Source organism: Oncorhynchus masou, chromosome 29, assembly GCF_036934945.1.
Source record: "Oncorhynchus masou masou isolate Uvic2021 chromosome 29, UVic_Omas_1.1, whole genome shotgun sequence".
In the NCBI taxonomy this organism is placed as follows: Eukaryota; Metazoa; Chordata; class Actinopteri; order Salmoniformes; family Salmonidae; genus Oncorhynchus; species Oncorhynchus masou.
The window spans coordinates 2,222,677-2,240,772 of NC_088240.1; the positions used below are offsets into that span (position 1 = coordinate 2,222,677).

General features: G+C 45.5%; 1 protein-coding gene across 1 annotated transcript in view; it reads left to right on the forward strand.

Moving 5' to 3' along the window:
- The window catches only part of LOC135521387 (unconventional myosin-X-like), a 314,073-nt gene that overhangs the window by 170,091 nt on the left and 125,886 nt on the right, over window positions 1-18,096 (forward strand). The window contains 4 exon segments of the mRNA XM_064947288.1: window positions 1,207-1,289; window positions 1,717-1,825; window positions 4,719-4,799; window positions 8,982-9,106. Of these exon segments, the coding sequence (XP_064803360.1) occupies window positions 1,207-1,289; window positions 1,717-1,825; window positions 4,719-4,799; window positions 8,982-9,106 (398 nt within the window).

Here is an 18,096-nt window from a genome sequence, read left to right on the forward strand (position 1 = left end):
TTATATTCTATATAAATTATAACATATCTAGTCTAACTGTTTTATAATGATTACTTGATATAGTAATACAATGCTGAGACCTTATTCCAGATATAGTGAGACCTTATTCCAGATTAGTGAGACCTTATTCCAGATCTAGTGAGACCTTATTTCAGATATTGTGAGACCTTATTCCAGATCTAGTGAGACCATATTCCAGATTAGTGAGACCTTATTCCAGATTAGTGAGACCTTAATCCAGATCTAGTGAGACCTTATTCCAGATCTAGTGAGACCATATTCCAGATTAGTGTTAATTTGCCCCCCCTGTTCCCTCTGTCCCCCCTGATCCCTCTGTCCCCCCTGTTCCCTCTGTCCCCCCTGATCCCTCTGTCCCCCCTGATCCCTCTGTCCCCCCTGATCCCTCTGTCCCCCCGTTCCCTCTGCCCCTCCCCCCTGATCCCTCTGTCCCCCCGTTCCCTCTGTCCCCCCCCTGATCCCTCTGTCCCCCCTGATCCCTCTGTCCCCCCTGATCCCTCTGTCCCCCTGTTCCCTCTGTCCCCACTGATCCCTCTGTCCCCCCTGATCCCTCTGTCCCCCGTTCCCTCTGCCCCCCCCCCCCTGATCCCTCTGTCCCCCTGATCCCTCTGTCCCCACTGATCCCTCTGTCCCCCTGTTCCCTCTGTCCCCCCTGATCCCTCTGTCCCCCCTGATCCCTCTGTCCCCCCTGATCCCTCTGTCCCCCTGTTCCCTCTGCCCCCTGATCCCCCCCCTGATCCCTCTGTCCCCCTGTTCCCTCTGTCCCCCTGATCCCTCTGTCCCCCCGATCCCTCTGTCCCCCTGATCCCCCCCTGATCCCTCTGTCCCCCTGTTCCCTCTGTCCCCCTGATCCCTCTGTCCCCCCGTTCCCTCTGTCCCCCTGATCCCTCTGTCCCCCCCCCCCCTGATCCCTCTGTGCCCTCATTATTCTAGTGAGGAATCTTCTCCTGTTAAGGCCAGGGCTCAGTAACTCTCAACAGGTGACAGTATTAACACTGCCCCCAGGTGCTCTCCGCTTTGTTCACACCATCCCTTCTCTCTCAGTGAGTCTCAGCCACAGCTTTGACAGACTTGAGGAGACTAGCGATCATTCTCTTCATGTACAGCTAATGTAATGTACAGTACTAACTGAACGTACGGCGACATGCCTCTGGTCTGTCTGTTCCTCTACCTGTTTCTTTTGACCAGGTTCTGTATGACGTCAGAGGGATCCTCCAGAAGAACAGGGACACCTTCAGAGATGACATCTTAAACATGCTTAAAGACAGCAGGTATACACGATGTCCATTACCGTTAGCAGGTAGTCTAGACCAGGGTTTCCCCCACCCCTGGGTACCCTAAAACTACACAGCTGATTTCAAATAACCAACTCATCATCAAGCTTTGGTTGTTTGAATCAGCTGTGTAGTGCTGGGACAGAAACCAACATCTGCACGAAGGGAAGGGGAGGGCCCAGGGTTGAGTTTGAGAAAGCCTGGCTAAGAGCATTGGGCCAGTAACCGAAAGGTCACTGGTTCAAATCCCAAGCCGGCAGTCCCAAAAAACAACCGCTCTCTGGGTACTGATGACATGGACGTCGATTAAGGCAGCCCCCCCCCCATCCCTGTACCTCTCTGGTTCAGGTTAAATGAGGAAGACACATTTCAGTTGAAGGCATTTGTTTGTTTAATGTAAAGGACTGTGGTTTATGTCCTTCAGGCATGACTTCATCTATGACCTGTTTGAGCGTGTCGGGAGCAGGAACGGAGAGGAGACCCTGAAGATGGGGACGGCCAGACGCAAACCCACCGTCAGCTCTCAGTTCAGGGTGAGGACCACAGTTCATGACCCCTGACCCCTAACCCACCGTCAGCTCTCAGGTCAGGGTGAGGACCACTGTTCATGACCCCTGACCTCTAACCCACCGTCAGCTCTCAGTTCAGGGTGAGGACCACTATTCATGACCCCTGACCTCTAACCCTAACGCACCGTCAGCTCTCAGTTCAGGGTGAGGACCACTGTTCATGACCCCTGACCCACCGTCAGCTCTCAGTTCAGGGTGAGGACCACTATTCATGACCCCTGACCTCTAACCCTAACGCACCGTCAGCTCTCATTTCAGTGTGAGGACCACTATTCATGACCACTGACCTCTAACCCAAACCCACCGTCAGCTCTCAGTTCAGGGTGAGTCACACTGTTCATGACCCTTGACCTCTAACCCTAACCCACCGTCAGCTCTCAGTTCAGGGTGAGGACCACTATTCATGACCCCTGACCCCTAACCCACCGTCAGCTCTCATTTCAGTGTGAGGACCACTATTCATGACCACTGACCTCTAACCCAAACCCACCGTCAGCTCTCAGTTCAGGGTGAGTCACACTGTTCATGACCCTTGACCTCTAACCCTAACCCACCGTCAGCTCTCAGTTCAGGGTGAGGACCACTATTCATGACCCCTGACCCCTAACCCACCGTCAGCTCTCAGTTCAGGGTGAGGACCACTATTCATGACCCCTGACCTCTAACCCTAACGCACCGTCAGCTCTCAGTTCAGGGTGAGTCACACTATTCATGACCCCTGACCTCTAACCCTAACCCACCGTCAGCTCTCAGTTCAGGGTGAGGACCACTATTCATGACCCCTGACCTCTAACCCTAACCCACCGTCAGCTCTCAGTTCGGGGTGAGGACCACTATTCATGACCCCTGACCTCTAACCCTAACCAACCGTCAGCTCTCAGTTCAGGGATGACCTCTAGCCACCCACATGCTAAATTAACCTTTATCCTTTACTATTCAGCCTGATGGAATCCTCTTGGCTATTATATGATAGGTATTGTCTTGACTTCCCCTGGAGTAGTCTATTATATGATAGGTATTGTCTTGACTTCCCCTGGAGTAGTCTATTATATGATAGGTATTGTCTTGACTTCCCCTGGAGTAGTCTATTATATGATAGGTATTGTCTTGACTTGTGTTTCTGATCCCGTATCTAGATGTGTTGTTGTGTTTCTGATCCCGTATCTAGATGTGTTGTTGTGTTTCTGATCCCGTATCTAGATGTGTTGTTGTGTTTCTGATCCCGTATCTAGATGTGTTTCTGATCCCGTATCTAGATGTGTTGTTGTGTTTCTGATCCCGTATCTAGATGTGTTGTTGTGTTTCTGATCCCGTATCTAGATGTGTTTCTGATCCCGTATCTAGATGTGTTTCTGATCCCGTATCTAGATGTGTTTCTGATCCCGTATCTAGATGTGTTTCTGATCCCGTATCTAGATGCATTTCTGATCCCGTATCTAGATGTGTTGTTGTGTTTCTGATCCCGTATCTAGATGTGTTGTTGTGTTTCTGATCCCGTATCTAGATGTGGTGTTGTGTTTCTGATCCCGTATCTAGATGTGTTGTTGTGTTTCTGATCCCGTATCTAGATGTGTTTCTGATCCCGTATCTAGATGTGTTGTTGTGTTTCTGATCCCGTATCTAGATGTGTTGTTGTGTTTCTGATCCCGTATCTAGATGTGTTGTTGTGTTTCTGATCCCGTATCTAGATGTGGTGTTGTGTTTCTGATCCCGTATCTAGATGTGTTTTTGATCCCGTATCTAGATGTGTTTCTGATCCCGTATCTAGATGTGTTATTGTGTTTCTGATCCCGTATCTAGATGTGTTTCTGATCCCGTATCTAGATGTGTTGTTGTGTTTCTGATCCCGTATCTAGATGTGGTGTTGTTTCTGATCCCGTATCTAGATGTGTTGTTGTGTTTCTGATCCCGTATCTAGATGTGTTGCTGATCCCGTATCTAGATGTGTTGTTGTGTTTCTGATCCCGTATCTAGATGTGTTGCTGATCCCGTATCTAGATGTGTTTCTGATCCCTTATCTAGATGTGTTGTTGTGTTTCTGATCCCGTATCTAGATGTGTTGTTGTGTTTCTGATCCCGTATCTAGATGTGTTGTTGTGTTTCTGATCCCGTATCTAGATGTGTTTCTGATCCCGTATCTAGATGTGTTGTTGTGTTTCTGATCCCGTATCTAGATGTGTTTCTGATCCCGTATCTAGATGTGTTGTTGTGTTTCTGATCCCGTATCTAGATGTGTTGTTGTGTTTCTGATCCCGTATCTAGATGTGTTGTTGTGTTTCTGATCCCGTATCTAGATGTGGTGTTGTGTTTCTGATCCCGTATCTAGATGTGTTGTTGTGTTTCTGATCCCGTATCTAGATGTGTTGTTGTGTTTCTGATCCCGTATCTAGATGTGTTGCTGATCCCGTATCTAGATGTGTTGTTGTGTTTCTGATCCCGTATCTAGATGTGTTGTTGTGTTTCTGATCCCGTATCTAGATGTGTTGTTGTGTTTCTGATCCCGTATCTAGATGTGTTGTTGTGTTTCTGATCCCGTATCTAGATGTGTTGTTGTGTTTCTGATCCCGTATCTAGATGTGTTTCTGATCCCGTATCTAGATGTGTTGTTGTGTTTCTGATCCCGTATCTAGATGTGTTGTTGTGTTTCTGATCCCGTATCTAGATGTGTTGTTGTGTTTCTGATCCCGTATCTAGATGTGGTGTTGTGTTGTGTTGTTGTGTTTCTGATCCCGTATCTAGATGTGTTGTTGTGTTTCTGATCCCGTATCTAGATGTGTTGTTGTGTTTCTGATCCCGTATCTAGATGTGTTGTTGTGTTTCTGATCCCATATCTAGATGTGTTGTTGTGTTTCTGCAGGACTCTCTCCATTCCTTGATGAACACTCTGAGTGCCTCCAACCCTTTCTTTGTGCGCTGCATCAAACCCAACATGAACAAGGTGGGTCATTCAGTATTCACCCCAGCATGGACAAGGTGGGTCATTCAGCATTCACCACAACATGGACAAGGTGGGTCATTCAGTACTCACCCCAGCATGGACAAGGTGGGTCATTCAGTACTCACCCCAGCATGGACAAGGTGGGTCATTCAGTACTCACCCCAGCATGGACAAGGTGGGTCATTCAGTACTCACCCCAGCATGGACAAGGTGGGTCATTCAGTATTCACCACAACATGAACAAGGTGGGTCATTCAGTACTCACCACAACATGAACAAGGTGGGTCATTCAGTATTCACCCCAGCATGGACAAGGTGGGTCATTCAGTATTCACCACAACATGGACAAGGTGGGTCATTCAGTACTCACCCCAACATGAACAAGGTGGGTCATTCAGTACTCACCCCAGCATGGACAAGGTGGGTCATTCAGTACTCACCACAACATGAACAAGGTGGGTCATTCAGTACTCACCACAACATGAACAAGGTGGGTCATTCAGTACTCACCCCAGCATGGACAAGGTGGGTCATTCAGTACTCACCCCAGCATGGACAAGGTGGGTCATTCAGTACTCACCCCAGCATGGACAAGGTGGGTCATTCAGTACTCACCCCAGCATGGACAAGGTGGGTCATTCAGTACTCACACCAGCATGGACAAGGTGGGTCATTCAGTACTCACCACAACATGAACAAGGTCGTTGTCCTGTTGGAAGGTAAACCTTCGCCCCAGTTTGAGGTTCTTAGCACTCTGGAGAAGGTTTTCATCAAGGATCGCTCCGTACTTTTCTCCATTAATCTTTGCCTCGATCCTGACTCGTCTCCCAGTCCCTGCTGCTGACAAACATACCGACAACATGATGCTGCCACCACTATGCTTCACCGTAAGGATGATGCCAGGTTTCCTCCAGACATGACGCTTGGCATTCAGGCCAAAGAGTTCAATCTTGGTTTCATCAGACCAGAGGATATAGGGCTGATGTAAGAAGGGCTATATAAATACATTTGATTTGATTTGATCAATAGGTGCCTTTTGGCAAACTCCAAACGGGCTGTCATGTACCTTTTACTGAGGAGTGGCTTCCATCTGGCCACTCTACCATAAAGGCCTGATTGGTGGGGTGCTGCAGAGATGGTTGTCCTTCTAGGAACTCTAGAGCTCTGTCAGAGTGACCATTGGGTTGTTAGTCACCTCCTTGACCAAGGCCCTTCTCCCTGATTGGTCAGTTTGGCCGGGCGGCCAGCTCTAGGAAGGATCTTGGTGGTTCCAAACTTCTTCCATTTAAGAATGATGGAGGCCACTGGGTTCTTGGGGACCTTCAATGCTGCAGAAATGTTGTGGTACTCTTCCCCAGATCTGTGCCTCGACACAATCCTGTCTCGGAGCTCTACGGACAAATCTTTCAACCTCATGACTTGGTTTTTGCTCTGACATGCACTGTCAACTGTGGGACCTTATAAAGACAGGTGTATGTCTTTCCAAATCATGTCCAATCAATTGAATTTACCACAGGTGGACTCCAATCAAGTTATAGAAACATCTCAAGGATGATCAATGGAAACAGGATGCACCTGAGCTCAATTTTGAGTCTCAAGGCAAAGGGTCTGAATACTTATGTAAATAAGGTATTTCTGTTTTTTATTTTTGATACATTTGCTAAAATTTCTCAAATCCTGTTTTTTCTTTTTCATTATGGGGTATTGTGTGTAGATTGCTGACCATTTATTTAATCCATTTTAGAATAAGTCTGTAACGTAACAAAATATGGAAAAAGTCAAGGGGTCTGAATACTTTCCAAATGCACTGTATAGAATGGCAATGTCTGCTTTAGGTATAATGCCAGGAGCCACTTGTAGATCTGACAGCTCTAACCCAGTTCCACCTCTGACACGCCAAAACAACCTCTATGCGGATGTCGGCTGATTGACTAGAGCTTCCAGGGCCTTCCATGGGTCCGTGAGGGCTCTGAGTGTGTTGAGTGTTCCGGGCACTTCCATGGGTCCGTGAGGGCTCTGAGTGTGTTGAGTGTTCCGGGCACTTCCATGGGTCCGTGAGGGCTCTGAGTGTGTTGAGTGTTCCGGGCACTTCCATGGGTCCGTGAGGGCTCTGAGTGTGTTGAGTGTTCCGGGCACTTCCATGGGTCCGTGAGGGCTCTGAGTGTGTTGAGTGTTCCGGGGCCTTCCATGGGTCTGTGAGGGCTCTGAGTGTGTTGAGTGTTCCGGGCACTTCCATGGGTCCGTGAGGGCTCTGAGTGTGTTGAGTGTTCCGGGCACTTCCATGGGTCCGTGAGGGCTCTGAGTGTGTTGAGTGTTCCGGGCACTTCCATGGGTCCGTGAGGGCTCTGAGTGTGTTGAGTGTTCCGGGCACTTCCATGGGTCCGTGAGGGCTCTGAGTGTGTTGAGTGTTCCGGGCACTTCCATGGGTCCGTGAGGGCTCTGAGTGTGTTGAGTGTTCCGGGCACTTCCATGGGTCCGTGAGGGCTCTGAGTGTGTTGAGTGTTCCGGGCACTTCCATGGGTCCGTGAGGGCTCTGAGTGTGTTGAGTGTTCCGGGGCCTTCCATGGGTCTGTGAGGGCTCTGAGTGTGTTGAGTGTTCCGGGCACTTCCATGGGTCCGTGAGGGCTCTGAGTGTGTTGAGTGTTCCGGGCACTTCCATGGGTCCGTGAGGGCTCTGAGTGTGTTGAGTGTTCCGGGGCCTTCCATGGGTCCGTGAGGGCTCTGAGTGTGTTGAGTGTTCCGGGGCCTTCCATGGGTCCGTGAGGGCTCTGAGTGTGTTGAGTGTTCCGGGCACTTCCATGGGTCCGTGAGGGCTCTGAGTGTGTTGAGTGTTCCGGGGCCTTCCATGGGTCCGTGAGGGCTCTCTTTGTGCCTCTGTAACAACGCCCCTCTGCCAGAACATTCTTCCAGCCCAGGTCAGAGGTGAGGGGTTAGGGTTGGCCCGCCACAGCTGCAGTTGGTTGTGTGTGGGCCATTGTTGCACTACTGACCTGCTGACTGCTGCTGTGGAGGGAGAGAAGAGAGGTCAGCGAGGGGCTGTAGAACTGGTTCCACTATGTCTCCGCAGTGGAAAACAAAACAACTTTCCTATTGACATTTAACACATGATGAAGTGCGTTGCCAATAGATTCATTTCCTTCTGGAACTGGCACAAGGCGTTCATGGTTAACAAGGCATGATCACTGTTCTCATTGTCCTCTGAGAGGTTTGGGTTACAGAAGGTTACTGTTTCAGAGGCACATGTTCTCACAGAGTCCCCAGTGCCAATCACTACCATGTCTCACCTTGTCGCCTGTCCCTGGCATGGCAGCAATCCCTCTCCCTTGTCCCTGTCCCTAGCATGGCAGCAATCCCTCTTCCTTGTCCCCTCTCCTTGTCCTCTACCAATCCCTCTCCTTGTCCCCTCCCTTGTCCTCTACCAATCCCTCTTCCTGGTCTCCTCCCTTGTCCTCTACCAATCCCTCTCCTTGTCCCCTCCCTTGTCCTCTACCAATCCCTCTCCTTGTCCTCTACCAATCCCTCTTCCTGGTCCCCTCCCTTGTCCTCTACCAATCCCTCTTCCTGGTCCTCTACCAATCCCTCTCCTTGTCCTCTACCAATCCCTCTCCTTGTCCTCTACCAATCCCTCTCCTTGTCCTCTACCAATCCCTCTTCCTTGTCCTCTACCAATCCCTCTCCTTGTCCTCTATCAATCCCTCTCCTTGTCCTCTACCAATCCCTCTCCTTGTCCTCTACCAATCCCTCTCCTTGTCCCCTCCCTTGTCCTCTACCAATCCCTCTCCTTGTCCCCTCCCTTGTCCTCTACCAATCCCTCTCCTTGTCCTCTACCAATCCCTCTCCTTGTCTCCTCCCTTGTCCTCTACCAATCCCTCTCCTTGTCCCCTCCCTTGTCCTCTACCAATCCCTCTCCTTGTCTCCTCCCTTGTCCTCTACCAATCCCTCTCCTTGTCCCCTCCCTTGTCCTCTACCAATCCCTCTCCTTGTCCTCTACCAATCCCTCTTCCTTGTCCCCTCCCTTGTCCTCTACCAATCCCTCTCCTTGAAGCGACAAGTGGTGCTAACATCATAAGGTGCTGGCACCTGGTATAAATGAGTACCAGTGTAGTCAGCATTTTGTTGTGTCACCTTGACAGTCTGCTTATGTCACCTGACACATGTCATTGTTGTTTTTTTACTTCTCAGAACGCCAACATGTTTGACCCAGAAGTGGTCCTGAACCAGCTGAGGTATTCTGGGATGTTGGAGACCGTGAAGATCCGCAGGGCTGGGTTCCCTGTCCGCAGGACCTTTACAGACTTCTACAGCAGGTCAGCCTACAGACAGTAATAACTAGAAGATACAGAAAACATACAGTATCTTGGGCCTACACACTGACACTACAGTATCTTGGGCCTACACACTGACACTACAGTATCTTGGGCCTACACACTGACACTACAGTATCTTGGGCCTACACACTGACACTACAGTATCTTGGGCCTACACACTGACACTACAGTATCTTGGGCCTACACACTGACACTACAGTATCTTGGGCCTACACACTGACACTACAGTATCTTGGGCCTACACACTGACACTACAGTATCTTGGGCCTACACACTGACACTACAGTATCTTGGGCCTACACACTGACACTACAGTATCTTGGGCCTACACACTGACACTACAGTATCTTGGGCCTACACACTGACACTACAGTATCTTGGGCCTACACACTGACACTACAGTATCTTGGGCCTACACACTGACACTACAGTATCTTGGGCCTACACACTGACACTACAGTATCTTGGGCCTACACACTGACACTGTACCATACTGTCTTCTGGGTGTAAAATAACATATGTATTACTATCAATAGACTGTAAAACTATTAGCTCTTACAAAACGGCTCTTACAAAGTGTATTGGTCGCATCCAAAGATTTGAATATGTTATCGCGGGTGCAGTGGAATGCTTATGTTTCTAGCTCCAACAGTACAGTAATATACAATAACATAACACACATAATTCAAAAACTAAAAAAAATGTCTGAAATATTAGAGCGAGTTCGGTATATAAATATATCTAGATGGTATGTATCGCCCCCACAATAGTATGGCCGTTACGATTTCCGCCGAAGTCGGGCCCTCTCCTTGTTCGGCGGTCGACGGCACCGACCTTCTAGCCATCGCTGATCCATTTTTCATTTTCCATTGGTTTTGTCTTGTCTTGCTTCACACCTGGTTCCAATCCCATCAACTACATGTTGTGTATTTAACCCTCTGTTTCCCCTTGTGTCCTTGTCGGTGATTGTATGTGATGTGTAGTTATGTTCTGGTAGTTCTAGTTAGTGTTGTTCTTGTTTTGTACCCACTTTATGATATTGTATATTTTAGCTCAAATTCTAGAAGCAATGATTAAAACGAGACTATAGTGTACATAAAGTGACCATTGGACTTATAAACTGTCTGATTGACTGAGTTTGTAGGTGCAACGGCTTTTATCAAATGTATAATTTATCACTCCCACATGCTAATTTCTGTCCGTTAACCTGTTGAAACTCCCCATCCCGGATCCAGGATCGTGATGAAAGCCTCAGGCTCATTAGCATAACGCAACGTTAACGATTTCTGAAAATCGCAAATAAAATGAAAATAATGCGCCTGCTCTCAAGCTTAGCCTTTTCTTAACAACACTGTCATCTCAGATTTTCAAAATATGCTTTTGAACCATAGAAATTGACTAATTTGTGTAAGAGTATGCTAAGCTAGCTTAGCATTTTGAGTAGCATTTAGCACGCAACATTTTCACAAAAACCAGATAACCAAATAAATAAAATCATTTACCTTTGAAGAGCTTCGGATGTTTTCAATGAGGAGACTCTCAGTTACATACCAAATGCGCAGTTTTTCCCGAAAGCGTCTGTGTGTAAGAGAAATCGTTCCGTTTTGTACATCACATTTGGCTACCGAAACGAACCGAAAATTCAGTCACCTACAACGTCAAACTTTTTCCGAATTAACTCCATAATATCGACCGAAACATGGCAAACGTTGTTTGGAATCAATCCTCTAGGTGTTTTTTTCACATATCTCTTCATTGATATATCGTTCGTGGAAGCCTGCATTCTCCTCTGAATTCCGTGGAAAAATACTTGCAGCTGACTTTTGCGCACCAATTTCGGCGCAGGACACCAGGCGGACACCTGGTAAATGTGGTCTCTTATGGTCAATCTTCCAATGATATGCCTACAAATACGTCACAATGCTGCAGACACCTTGGGGAAACGACAGAAAGGGCAGACTTACTCCTCTCGCATTCACAGCCATATAAGGAGACAATGGAAAACAGAGCCTCAAAAATCCTGCTCATTTCCTGGATGCCGTCACATCTTGGTTTTGCCTGAAGCTCACGTTCTAGGGCACGCACAGAAAATATCTTTGCAGTTCTGGACACGTCAGAGTGTTTTCTTTCCAAAGCTATCAATTATATGCATAGTCGAGCATCTTTTTGTGACAAAATATCTTGTTTAAAACGGGAACGTTTTTCATCCAAAAATGATATAGCGCCCCTAGAGTTTCAAGAGGTTAAGATCCAACGACGTGCTGCTTTTCAGCCGAATCTCAGAGCTCTAATACTAGCTAGATGACATTACTCCGTACGCTACGTTACAGTAGCTAGATGACATTACTCCGTACGCTACGTTACAGTAGCTAGATGACATTACTCCGTACGCTACGTTACAGTAGCTAGATGACATTACTCCGTACGCAACGTTACATTAGCTAGATGACATTACTCCGTACGCTACGTTACATTAGCTAGATGACATTACTCCGTACGCTACGTTACATTAGCTAGATGACATTACTCCGTACGCAACGTTACAGTAGCTAGATGACATTACTCCATACGCTAGTCAATTTGGCTTGTTTAGCAACGTTACAGTAGCTAGATGACATTACTCCGTACGCTAGTCAATCTGGTTTGTTTAGCAACGTTACAGTAGCTAGATGACATTACTCCGTACGCTAGTCAATCTGGTTTGTTTAGCAACGTTACAGTAGCTAGATGACATTACTCCATACGCTAGTCAATCTGGTTTGTTTAGCAACGTTACAGTAGCTAGATGACATTACTCCGTACGCTAGTCAATCTGGTTTGTTTAGCAACGTTACAGTAGCTAGATGACATTACTCCGTACGCTAGTCAATCTGGTTTGTTTAGCAACGTTACAGTAGCTAGATAACATTACTCCGTACGCTAGTCAATCTGGTTTGTTTAGCAACGTTACAGTAGCTAGATGACATTACTCCATACGCTAGTCAATCTGGTTTGTTTAGCAACGTTACAGTAGCTAGATAACATTACTCCGTACGCTAGTCAATCTGGTTTGTTTAGCAACGTTACAGTAGCTAGATAACATTACTCCATACGCTAGTCAATCTGGCTTGTTTAACAACGTTACAGTAGCTAGATAACATTACTCCGTACGCTAGTCAATCTGGCTTGTTTAGCAACGTTACAGTAGCTAGACAACATTACTACGCAAGCGTTACAGTAGCTAGATGACATTACTCTGTGCACGCAACGTTACAGTAGCTAGATAACATTAACGCTACGTTACAGTAGCTAGATGACATTACTCCGTACGCTAGTCAATCTGGCTTGTTTAGCAACGTTACAGTAGCTAGATAACATTAACGCTAGTCAATCTGGTTTGTTTAGCAACGTTACAGTAGCTAGATGACATTACTCCACGCTAGTCAATCTAGTTTGTTTAGCAACGTTACAGTAGCTAGATAACATTACTCCATACGCTAGTCAATCTGGTTTGTTTAGCAACGTTACAGTAGCTAGATGACATTACTCCGACGCTAGTGAATCTGGTTTGTTTAGCAACGTTACAGTAGCTAGATGACATTACTCCGCACGCTAGTCAATCTGGCTTGTTTAGCAACGTTACAGTAGCTAGATGACATTACTCCATATGCTAGTCAATCTGGTTTGTTTAGCAACGTTACAGTAGCTAGATAACATTACTCCATACGCTAGTCAATCTGGCTTGTTTAGCAACGTTACAGTAGCTAGATAACATTACTCAAATACGCTAGTCAATCTGGCTTGTTTAGCAACGTTACAGTAGCTAGATAACATTACTCCGTACGCAACGTTACAGTAGCTAGATGTCAACATTACAGTAGCTAGATAAAATTACTCCGTGCACGCTACGTTACAGTAGCTAGATGACATTACTCCGTACGCTAGTCAATCTGGCTTGTTTAGCAACGTTACAGTAGCTAGATGACATTACTCCGTGCACGCAACGTTACATTAGCTAGATGACACACGCTAGTCAATCTGGCTTGTTTAGCAACGTTACAGTAGCTAGATAACATTACTCCGTACGCTAGTCAATCTGGTTTGTTTAGCAACGTTACAGTAGCTAGATGACATTACTCCGACGCTAGTCAATCTGGTTTGTTTAGCAACGTTACAGTAGCTAGATAACATTACTCAAATACGCTAGTCAATCTGGCTTGTTTAGCAACGTTACAGTAGCTAGATGACATTACTCCATACGCTAGTCAATCTGGCTTGTTTAGCAACGTTACAGTAGCTAGATAACATTACTCCGTACGCTAGTCAATCTGGCTTGTTTAGCAACGTTACAGTAGCTAGATGACATTACTCCGTACGCTAGTCAATCTGGTTTGTTTAGCAACGTTACAGTAGCTAGATGACATTACTCCATACGCTAGTCAATCTGGCTTGTTTAGCAACGTTACAGTAGCTAGATGACATTACTCCGTGTACGCTAGTCAATCTGGCTTGTTTAGCAACGTTACAGTAGCTAGATAACAGTACGCTAATCAATCTGGCTTGTTTAGCAACGTTACAGTAGCTAGATAACATTACTCCGCACGCTATTCAATCTGGTTTGTTTAGCAACATTACAGTAGCTAGATGACATTACTCCATACGCTAGTCAATCTGGCTTGTTTAGCAACGTTACAGTAGCTAGATGACATTACTCCGTACGCTAGTCAATCTGGCTTGTTTAGCAACGTTACAGTAGCTAGATAACATTACTACGCTAGTCAATCTGGTTTGTTTAGCAACGTTACAGTAGCTAGATGACATTACTCCGTGCACGCTAGTCAATCTGGCTTGTTTAGCAACGTTACAGTAGCTAGATAACATTACTCCGTGCACGCTAGTCAATCTGGTTTGTTTAGCAACGTTACAGTAGCTAGATGACATTACTCCGCACGCTAGTCAATCTAGTTTGTTTAGCAACGTTACAGTAGCTAGATAACATTACTCCGTGCACGCCACGTTACAGTAGCTAGATGACATTACTCTGGCTAGTCAATCTGGCTTGTTTAGCAACGTTACAGTAGCTAGATAACATTACTCCGTGCACGCTAGTCAATCTGGTTTGTTTAGCAACGTTACAGTAGCTAGATGACATTACTCCGTACGCTAGTCAATCTAGTTTGTTTAGCAACGTTACAGTAGCTAGATAACATTACTCCATACGCTAGTCAATCTGGTTTGTTTAGCAACGTTACAGTAGCTAGATGACATTACTCAATACGCTAGTGAATCTGGTTTGTTTAGCAAGCGTTACAGTAGCTAGATGACATTACTCCAAACGCTAGTCAATCTGGCTTGTTTAGCAACGTTACAGTAGCTAGATGACATTACTCCATATGCTAGTCAATCTGGTTTGTTTAGCAACGTTACAGTAGCTAGATAACATTACTCCATACGCTAGTCAATCTGGCTTGTTTAGCAACGTTACAGTAGCTAGATAACATTACTCCGCACGCTAGTCAATCTGGCTTGTTTAGCAACGTTACAGTAGCTAGATAACATTACTCCGCACGCAACGTTACAGTAGCTAGATGACATTACTCCGTACGCAACATTACAGTAGCTAGATAAAATTACTTTACGCTACGTTACAGTAGCTAGATGACATTACTCCATACGCTAGTCAATCTGGCTTGTTTAGCAACGTTACAGTAGCTAGATGACATTACTTGCAACGTTACATTAGCTAGATGACATTACTCCGCACGCTAGTCAATCTGGCTTGTTTAGCAACGTTACAGTAGCTAGATAACATTACTCCGTACGCTAGTCAATCTGGTTTGTTTAGCAACGTTACAGTAGCTAGATGACATTACTCCGTACGCTAGTCAATCTGGTTTGTTTAGCGTTACAGTAGCTAGATAACATTACTCCGTACGCTAGTCAATCTGGCTTGTTTAGCAACGTTACAGTAGCTAGATGACATTACTCCATACGCTAGTCAATCTGGCTTGTTTAGCAACGTTACAGTAGCTAGATGACATTACTCCGTGACGCTAGTCAATCTGGCTTGTTTAGCAACATTACAGTAGCTAGATGACATTACTCCGTACGCTAGTCAATCTGGTTTGTTTAGCAACGTTACAGTAGCTAGATGACATTACTCCGACGCTAGTCAATCTGGCTTGTTTAGCAACGTTACAGTAGCTAGATGACATTACTCCGTGTACGCTAGTCAATCTGGCTTGTTTAGCAACGTTACAGTAGCTAGATAACATTACTCCGTACGCTAATCAATCTGGCTTGTTTAGCAACGTTACAGTAGCTAGATAACATTACTCCGTACGCTATTCAATCTGGTTTGTTTAGCAACATTACAGTAGCTAGATGACATTACTCCATACGCTAGTCAATCTGGCTTGTTTAGCAACGTTACAGTAGCTAGATGACATTACTCCATACGCTAGTCAATCTGGCTTGTTTAGCAACGTTACAGTAGCTAGATAACATTACTCCGTACGCTAGTCAATCTGGTTTGTTTAGCAACGTTACAGTAGCTAGATGACATTACTCCGTACGCTAGTCAATCTGGCTTGTTTAGCAACGTTACAGTAGCTAGATAACATTACTCCGATACGCTAGTCAATCTGGTTTGTTTAGCAACGTTACAGTAGCTAGATGACATTAGACGCTAGTCAATCTAGTTTGTTTAGCAACGTTACAGTAGCTAGATAACATTACTCCGTACGCTACGTTACAGTAGCTAGATGACATTACTCCGTGACGCTAGTCAATCTGGCTTGTTTAGCAACGTTACAGTAGCTAGATAACATTACTCCGTACGCTAGTCAATCTGGTTTGTTTAGCAACGTTACAGTAGCTAGATGACATTACTCCGTACGCTAGTCAATCTAGTTTGTTTAGCAACGTTACAGTAGCTAGATAACATTACTCCATACGCTAGTCAATCTGGTTTGTTTAGCAACGTTACAGTAGCTAGATGACATTACTCCGTGCGCTAGTGAATCTGGTTTGTTTAGCAACGTTACAGTAGCTAGATGACATTACTCCGTACGCTAGTCAATCTGGCTTGTTTAGCAACGTTACAGTAGCTAGATGACATTACTCCATATGCTAGTCAATCTGGTTTGTTTAGCAACGTTACAGTAGCTAGATAACATTACTCCATACGCTAGTCAATCTGGCTTGTTTAGCAACGTTACAGTAGCTAGATAACATTACTCCGCACGCTAGTCAATCTGGCTTGTTTAGCAACGTTACAGTAGCTAGATAACATTACTCCGTACGCAACGTTACAGTAGCTAGATGACATCACTCCGTACGCAACATTACAGTAGCTAGATAAAATTACTCCTACGCTACGTTACAGTAGCTAGATGACATTACTCCGTACGCTAGTCAATCTGGCTTGTTTAGCAACGTTACAGTAGCTAGATGACATTACTCCGTACGCAACGTTACATTAGCTAGATGACATTACTCCGTACGCTAGTCAATCTGTCTTGTTTAGCAACGTTACAGTAGCTAGATGACATTACTCCGTACGCTAGTCAATCTGGTTTGTTTAGCAACGTTACAGTAGCTAGATGACATTACTCCGTACGCTAGTCAATCTGGTTTGTTTAGCAACGTTACAGTAGCTAGATAACATTACTCCGTACGCTAGTCAATCTGGTTTGTTTAGCAGCGTTACAGTAGCTAGATAACATTACTCCATACGCTAGTCAATCTGGTTTGTTTAGCAACGTTACAGTAGCTAGATAACATTACTCCGTACGCTAGTCAATCTGGTTTGTTTAGCAACGTTACAGTAGCTAGATAACATTACTCCATACGCTAGTCAATCTGGCTTGTTTAACAACGTTACAGTAGCTAGATAACATTACTCGCACGCTAGTCAATCTGGCTTGTTTAGCAACGTTACAGTAGCTAGACAACATTACTCCGTCATAGCGTTACAGTAGCTAGATGACATTACTCCGTGCGCTTAGCGTTACAGTAGCTAGATAACATTACTCCGTGCGGCTACGTTACAGTAGCTAGATGACATTACTCCGCACGCTAGTCAATCTGGCTTGTTTAGCAGCGTTACAGTAGCTAGATAACATTACTCGATGCGCTAGTCAATCTGGTTTGTTTAGCAACGTTACAGTAGCTAGATGACATTACTCAAATGCGCTAGTCAATCTAGTTTGTTTAGCAACGTTACAGTAGCTAGATAACATTACTCCATACGCTAGTCAATCTGGTTTGTTTAGCAACGTTACAGTAGCTAGATGACATTACTCCACGCTAGTGAATCTGGTTTGTTTAGCAACGTTACAGTAGCTAGATGACATTACTCGATACGCTAGTCAATCTGGCTTGTTTAGCAACGTTACAGTAGCTAGATGACATTACTCCATATGCTAGTCAATCTGGTTTGTTTAGCAACGTTACAGTAGCTAGATAACATTACTCCATACGCTAGTCAATCTGGCTTGTTTAGCAACGTTACAGTAGCTAGATAACATTACTCGCACGCTAGTCAATCTGGCTTGTTTAGCAACGTTACAGTAGCTAGATAACATTACTCCGTACGCATAGCGTTACAGTAGCTAGATGACATTACTCAAATGCAGCAACATTACAGTAGCTAGATAAAATTACTCCGCACGCTCGTTACAGTAGCTAGATGACATTACTCCGTACGCTAGTCAATCTGGCTTGTTTAGCAACGTTACAGTAGCTAGATGACATTACTCCGTGCGCAAGCGTTACATTAGCTAGATGACATTACTCCCACGCTAGTCAATCTGGCTTGTTTAGCAACGTTACAGTAGCTAGATAACATTACTCCGTACGCTAGTCAATCTGGTTTGTTTAGCAACGTTACAGTAGCTAGATGACATTACTCCGCACGCTAGTCAATCTGGTTTGTTTAGCAAGCGTTACAGTAGCTAGATAACATTACTCCACGCTAGTCAATCTGG